This window comes from Peromyscus eremicus, chromosome 8a, assembly GCF_949786415.1.
Source record: "Peromyscus eremicus chromosome 8a, PerEre_H2_v1, whole genome shotgun sequence".
NCBI lineage: Eukaryota > Metazoa > Chordata > Mammalia > Rodentia > Cricetidae > Peromyscus > Peromyscus eremicus.
Genome location: NC_081423.1, coordinates 70,473,780 through 70,481,696, shown reverse-complemented (window position 1 = coordinate 70,481,696; position 7,917 = coordinate 70,473,780). Strand labels below are relative to the sequence as shown.

Genomic DNA, 7,917 nt, shown 5'->3' with positions numbered 1-7,917 from the left:
ACCTTTTTTGAGACAAGGTATCTCCCTTAAACCTGTAACTCACCTATTCAGCTGGACTAGTTGGCCAGCGAGCTCCAGGGATTGTCTTGTACAAACTAATATGACTGATTTTAAAAAAAAAAAATACGAGTGCTGGAGATCACCCTCAAGTTCTCATGCTTATCTGGTAGACATTTTACTGCTGAGCCATCTTCCCAGTTTCACATAAATATTTCTTAAATAACTCAATGGGCAATTTAGAATAGAGCATTTTTTAAAGTGTGTGGGCCTGAGTGTATGTATATATGGAGGAAGGCACTGGATCCCCTGGAACTGAACTTAAGGGTGGTTGTAAGCTGACTCATGTGGGTGCTGCCAAATGACCCAGATCCTTTGCAAAAGCAGCAAGTGCTTAATCATATCTCCAGCCCCTAAAATGGGGATTAACACCTGTCCACAATACTTTATATACTTTGAACTATGTCAAATTGCTAGTACTTAACTGATCTATAAAACAGAAATTTCATATAGCTGAACTTAATACATTTGAATCTATAGAGGACAAAGGCTTTGCGCTTGGTTTGGAATAGGGGTTAGAGAGAATATCTACCATAGAATTCCATCATAGAGGCCTTATTTCCTAACCCAGGAGGACCTTGCTATGAGTTATCTGCATTTATTTACAGGCGCTGCACACAAGTCACAGGAAATGTTGGTTCCAGGATTCCGCTCCTTCTACCCACTTACTGTACCTGATCGTTTGTCTCTGACTGGTCCCCACTGCTTTCTTCAGAAATTTGTGTGAAAGGCTTCCAGCCACAGTCACTTAGTTTCTCAGGCTTTTTGCCAAAATGTCCTTCTTGGAAGTCTCTCTCGGTTCCTGGACACCTTGCTAGGGCCAACCAATAACCGCCATTTTCTGACTGCCTGGGCTCTGATAATTGCATAACAGGAGGAAGATAAGTCAAAGATGGAGGGCCCACAGCTAACAGAAACTTGGCATTTGCAAACCTTAATGAAGCATCCCACAAACTCCTGCACTGATTGTCCAGCTCCTTCTGTGCCAACTCAAGTTCATCTATTTCTTGCTCCAGCTTCCTCAGCCACTCAGCATTCTGTTGCATCATAACCTGTGAAATCTTTAGATTCAGCACACACTTACTGACGTGCTCGTCAGTCTTGGACCAGCTGCTCATTTTGCCTTTGTCTTCTCTGGTTGGTTCAGATAGGCTGAGTGAACTGAGGGAATCACTTTGCCAGTCTCCATCCTCAAAGGAAAGGTCTGTGTCAACTTCTGAAAAGCTCTTTTCCTCCTCACAAAAACAATGCAATTCTCTCTCCATCTTATCCAGCTCTTCTTCCAGGGACGGTAGTTCATCTACCTGGTTTGGCTTATCCCCCTCAGGAGATGAAGCAGTCCCTGGACACTCTTCCTCTTTGTCAGGTCCCAAGTCCAAGCAGCCTGAGTAGATTTCATTGATTTCAAAGCTGCAGAGGCTGGCCTGACTTGCCATGGGGCTCCTGACCTCTTCTGCCAAACAGGAAGCAGGATGAGAAGGAACATTTGGATTCTCAGGTTCCTGTACTGACAGACTTGAATCCAGGACCTGAGGAGTTAGTGTTGTTTTTCCAGTGGGAACAGAGGGATCTGTTGGTGCACTGGGCTGACTACCTGTTGAAAAGAATAGTAATACCCAATTGATTAAACTGACCCTAAAGGTAAGCAGCCTTGGCTATTGTTCAAGGTGTACAACATGAGCTGGGTCAGGTGGCAACTGCTGTGGGATGGTCTGTATGTCAAATGTGTTGCTGATTGGTTAATAAATAAAACACTGATTGGCCCGTGGCTAGGCAGGAAGTATAGGCGGGACAAGGAGGAGAATAAAGCTGGGAAGTGGAAGGCTGAGTCAGAGAGACACTGCCAGCCGCCACGATGACAAACAGCATGTGAAGATGCCGGTAAGCCACGAGCCACGTGGCAAGGTATAGATTAATGGAAATGGATTAATTTAAGCTGTAAGAACAGTTAGCAAGAAGCCTGCCACGGCCATACAGTTTGTAACCAATATAAGTCTCTGTGTTTACTTGGTCGGGTCTGAGCGGCTGTGGGACTGTCAGGTGAGAGAGATTTGTCCTGACTGTGGGCCAGGCAGGAAAACTATAGCTACAGGCATATACACCTTTAACCATAGCATCTGGGAGGCTGAGGCAGAAGGATCTCAAATTAGATGCCAGCTTGGACTAAGCAACTTTGAAGCCTGCCTGAACCATACAATGAAAGCCTGTCTCAAATAACAAAAACAACAACAGTAACTTTTGTTTTGTTTTGTTTTGGTTTGGTTTTGGTTTTTCGAGACAGGGTTTCTCTGTGTAGCTTTGCGCCTTTTCCTGGAACTCACTTGGTAGCCCAGGCTGGCCTCGAACTCACAGAGATCCGCCTGGCTCTGCCTCCCGAGTGCTGGGATTAAAGGTGTGCGCCACCACCGCCCAGCAACAACAGTAACTTTTTAAAAGGCACAAAAACCATCTTTTATTTTTCCAACTCCCTTCCCAAGATCGAGATCCTACAAAACCATCTTTTATTTTTCCAACTCCCTTCCCAGGAGTGAGATCCTACTGGAAGACCAATAGATACTTTCAACAGAGGATTAAAAGCTGTTTCTTTTTGTTACTGTTGTTTGAGACAGGACTCTTTACCTAGCCCTGGCTGTCCTGGAACTCATGATCTCACTATGTAGACCAGGGTGGCCTTGAACTCAGAGATCTGCTTGCCTCTGCCTCTAGCCTCCCAAGTGCTGGGATTAAAGGCATGCATCATCACACCCAGCCAGCAGAGGATGAAAGGGTATTTCTAATCTAAGTGAAAGTTCCCATTTTGACATCCAATGAGACAGACATTTGGGGCTATGGAGGTCTAATCCTAAGAAGAATGTTCTTCATTTATACTATTTTCTTTTTTTTTTTTCTTTTTAAAGATTTATTTATTTATTAGGTATACAGCATGTATGACTGCAGGCCAGAAGAGGGCACCAGATCTCATTACAGATGGTTGTGAGCCACCATGTGGTTGCTGGGAATTGAACTCAGGACCTCTGGAAGAGCAGTCAGTGCTCTTAACCTCTGAGCCATCTCTCCAGCCCCCCATTTATACTATTTTCAATGTGCTTAACTGTCAGAACATTCAAATTCCAGGCCCCTGGATTCCAAGGACCACACTCATGGCTTCCTTTGTGCATTAAATAGTGTGACTCAAAAAGCTGAGGGGATGCTTTTGGTGGGCATCTGATACAAGTAGTGGAGATACTACCCAAGAAGCTACTGTACCACAGGAAAGACAGATGACTACAAGAGTAATTCAAGGGCTGATCCACACAACTTATGTTGATAAGGGTACAACTTCCAGGAAACGGGATGAAGGACACAAATAATGAAAATTTGGAAGGGAACATTCTGGAAGCTTCCACCCCTGTCAGAGGAGAGCCCAAGTAAACAGTGATTAGGCTATAATTAAAAGGCCCAAGTTCCAATTCTGAAACAAGCTCTACAATCCTGAGTATCACAACTCTCTAAACCTTAGTCTCCTCAACTGTAACAGGGTGGTATCAAGTGAGTGTTGTGACATGAGCTCTTTTAAAAAATAAGGTCCTATGTTGCTAAGATTGACCTCAAACTTCAGAACTCAAGTGATACTCCTATCTCAGCTTCCCAAATGTGGGGTTGTAAGTGCACACCACTGTGCCCAGCTGGTCAGCAAATAGTATTTTTACATTTTTAAAATTATTTTTGTGGGGCTGGAGAAATGGCTCAGAGGTTAAGAGCACTGGCTACTTTTCCAGAGGTCCCAAATTCAATTCCCAGCAACCACACGGTGGCTCACAACCACCTATAATAGAATCTGATGCCTTCTTCTGGTGTGCAGATGTACAGTTAGACAGATCACTCATATACATAAAATACATAAATAAATCTTTTTTAAAAATTATTTTTCTTTTCTAAGCAGTTAGATAAATTCCAGTGAGTGATCATACTATAAATTCAGTTACTATTAAGTTTTGTATATAATCCACATGTTTATATAGTCTACAAGATTTAACGTAATAATTTTAAGGCTCTTGGCTTTTTCCTAAAGTACCCATCTGTTTTCAGCATGGGTTATATATACAGTTTTAGAAGAGACAGTTAGTGTCCATGTGATTCTCAAAAAGTAAACATACCCAGTATAGCGGCATCTGCCTATAATTCCAGCATTTGGAAGACTAAGAAGGGACTGGGCATTCAAGACCAGCCTAGGCTATGAGACTCTAACTTTAAAAAGACCAAGAACAAGGCTAGAGAAGTGGCTCATCAGTTAAGAGCACTGGCTGTTCTTCCAGAGGACCTGGGTTCAATTACCAGCACCCACATGGTGAATCACAACCATATATATAACTCTTCTGGATTCCCTGGGCATCAGGCATGGATGTTGGTGCACAGGCATACATGCAGCCAGAACACTCATAAAATAAATCTCTCTTTGAAAAAAAAAAAAGAGCCAATAAGATGGCTCAGTAGGTAAAGGCACTTGCCATTAAGCCTGATGGCAAGCTTGATTCCCAGGACCACATGGTGAAAGGAGAGAACTGACCCCCATACATGCACCATGGCACATATGTACTAGCACACATACACACAATTTTAAAATGTAAAACAAAACACTCAAGTCATCCCACTGTTATCAAAGTAATGCTTTGTGAGTTCAAGTCATACCCATTTCCTTTAGCTCTTTGATGTCCAAGTCTGGAGTATCTTTTTGATACTCTGAAGTTAGCCCTAGACAGGGATTAACATCAGGGTGGGCTTCATAGCTCTGCATTCTGGGGCTCTCAGTTGGCTGAGTTTTCTGAGCTCCAAGAAACTCCTATAACAAAACATTGTCAAGGACACATTTGAAGTCATCCAAATTCCATGTTTTTAGAAACACACACACACACACACACACACACACACACACACACACATATCAGATACTTCCTCCTTATTCTTATTAGGCAGACTGGCTATTATTCCTAATTAACTAGTTTATTATTATTCCAATTCTGCCATTCACTGAATCTTTATCCTACAACTTCCCCAGCATCTATCCTAAATTCTCTGAGTTAAATTCTCTGCCTTCACTAAGTTAAACAAATAGGCTTTTCTCAGCAACACAGTATTTAAAAAAAAAAAAAAAAAAAAAAAGAGGATATCTGAGACCCAGCCATACCTCTACACTAGCTTTCAACTTTCTATGTAATCCAGGATCATCTCAAACTCCTGATCCTGTTTCAGTATCCCCAACCCATGCACTTGCATCACATGCATCTACAGGCATGCACCACTGTCCTCCATTACAAACGGTTTGAAAAACTGGGCCTCTAGCTTCCTGGTCTCTAACCCAATGAAGTAGAGAGCAGAAACAAACTTCTCCCAATTTCAGGGCTTGCCTTTAAGTCATTCTTCAGAATATACCGAATATCTTGTAGGTTCATTGTTCGATTTTTCTGCTTGGCGTGGATACCTGACTTAACAATATCATAATAAGGTTCTGGAAGCCTGACATCAGCTTCTAAATAACTTCCCAAGGCTATGGTTTCTTTAATAACCGAGCCATCCAAGCCATTCCAGGGTATGCTGTCTATAAGGAAAAGTAATAGGTAGGAATAAGATTAAGACATAAGAAAATCAGTGATTTTCTACAGTGTTGTATCCACTGGTAAGTTACCTATGTCTCTGTAATTACCTCTTGCCCCTGTGACTGTAAAAAAAAAACCCTCATGGAACTAACCAGGTCATGGAAAAAAGAGACAGACAGACAGACAGACATGAAAGTAGAAAGAGGACTAGTTGGGAATGAGTGAGAGGGGGACAGGAGTGGGTAACATGGGGGGTGGAGAGATGGCTCAGCAGTTAAGAACACTGGCTACTCTTCCAGAGGACCCAGGTTCAAGTCCCAGCACCCACATGGCTGTTCACAATCATCAGTAACCTTAGTTCCAGGAATCCAATGTTCTCTTCTAGGCTCTGCAGGCACCAGGCACACAAGAAGTGCATAGACATGCATGCAGACAAAATACCCATAAAATAAATACCCATAAAATACCCAAAAAACACATAAAATAAAATCAAAAATAAAAGAGAACAATGAGGGTGAATATGATCAACATGTATTTTATACATGTATAAAAACTTCATCATGGAACCAATTACTATATATAATTAACATATGCTAATAAAAACATTTAAAATACAGAATAACATGTAGAGAAATAAAAGAAAGGAAAAAATAAATCAGAAGTTGTTAAGAACTTAGTCAAGCCCTTGGACCCTTTTAAACATTACTTTCTTCCCACAGAGAAACCACTTGGAGCCACTTAACCTAAGTACCAGGGAAATCCATCCATGTCAGAGACGGCGAGCAGCAGTCCAGCACCCCGCACACATGGGGGTCCGGAGTAGAACTGGAGACAAGGCAATGCTTGGCCACCAAGCTGAACAGACCACGAATTCATGTCATCAAGAGTGTAGTTCTGCCTCTGGGATGGCAAACATCCAAAGGGCAGCTGACTCTGGCCTACTCCCTCCCTGCAATGTGGTTTTAAAAGTGTGTATGCATGTGGTTATGTCTGTCTCTCTCTCGTGAAGGAGTCCTTTTGTCTTAGTTACATGAGTACTTCACTTGAAGTCATGTAGGTTCCAAAGGGCTTTCTTTTTTTTTTCAAGTGACATCATGTATACATCTACCAGTCCCTATTTTTTGCTTCAGTTAAGTGCCTTGTCACTAGCAAGCAGATATGGGTTTTTCTGAGTCTTAAATAGTTAGAGATTTCTGGGAAACTATCTTGTGTCTAATAAGCACAAAGAAGATCCTTGAAGCCAGGTGTAGTGGTGCATGCTTTTATTCCTAGAACTCAGGAGGCAGAAGCCAGCCTGGTCTACATAACGAGTTCCAGGACAGCCAGGGATTCATGATAGAGACCCTATCTCAGAAAAACAGACAAACAGAAAAGATCCTTCAGGATTTTTTTTCTTAAGTTCTGAATTTTCATAAAACTAAGTAACTCCTGGAGGAAATCTCTAACCTAAAAATAAGGACTCTGATCAACTTGGAATGCACTCCTCGATCACCTGTTAAAATCTCTTGTATGATCATGGAAAAACTGTAGATGTCTGACTTCACAGTGGCCGCCTTCTGTAAGATCACTTCTGGTGCAGCCCAGTTGTAGAGCTCGGTGGGCAGGGGCACTCGAGTCATGTCCCTGTGTACACCATCGTCCTGGCTGTGGAAGGAAACACAGGCAGATTTCTCTTAAGGAGTCATTAGGATCACCACACAGTGCACATGAATATTTTCCAATGAGATATCAATCTCCTGGAGCTTCCGAAAATTCGATGAGACACTGAGTTAACATTCACTGCCTCGGAGCCCTTCCAATACGTACAACTCCTTACCATTCCTGCTTGCCTGACCCTACATTCCCACTCACACTCCATTCAAACCACAGGGACCACCTTTCACTTGCACTAGGAAGACATCCCACTTCCACACTGCATGAGTAGTTCCTTCTCCCTGGCACGCTCAGTGACTGGCTGTTTCTTGTGGCCAAGACATTAATTTGAAAGTTGCCTCCTTAAGAAGCCCTTCCCTGATCACCTACTTTAAAAGTAGTACTGTTTTATTAACTGCAGAATAGTTATTACTTAAATTTGTTATTATATCTTGCATTTATCTCTCTGAGAGCAGCTATATATATGTATATATACATATATAGTAGCTATTTATACACACACATACATATATAGTAGCTATATATTTTTTCTTTTTTGGTTTTTCAAAATAGGGTTTCTCTGTGTAACAGCATCTCTGGCTGTCCTAGAACTCACTCTGTAGACCAGGTTGGCCTGGTCTACAGAGGTCCACCT

At 42.1% G+C, this 7,917-nt stretch overlaps 1 protein-coding gene across 7 annotated transcripts in view; it reads right to left on the bottom strand.

Annotated features, from left to right (window-relative positions):
- Tex14 (testis expressed 14, intercellular bridge forming factor) overlaps nt 1-7,917 on the bottom strand; it is a 133,787-nt gene that overhangs the window by 42,057 nt on the left and 83,813 nt on the right. For all 7 annotated transcript variants that reach the window (XM_059271456.1, XM_059271458.1, XM_059271461.1 and 4 more), the window contains 4 exons: nt 7,123-7,274; nt 5,442-5,632; nt 4,726-4,876; nt 732-1,651 (listed from right to left, as the gene is read on the bottom strand). In XM_059271456.1, the coding sequence (XP_059127439.1) occupies nt 732-1,651; nt 4,726-4,876; nt 5,442-5,632; nt 7,123-7,274 (1,414 nt within the window). The remainder of the gene's footprint in view (nt 1-731; nt 1,652-4,725; nt 4,877-5,441; nt 5,633-7,122; nt 7,275-7,917) is intronic.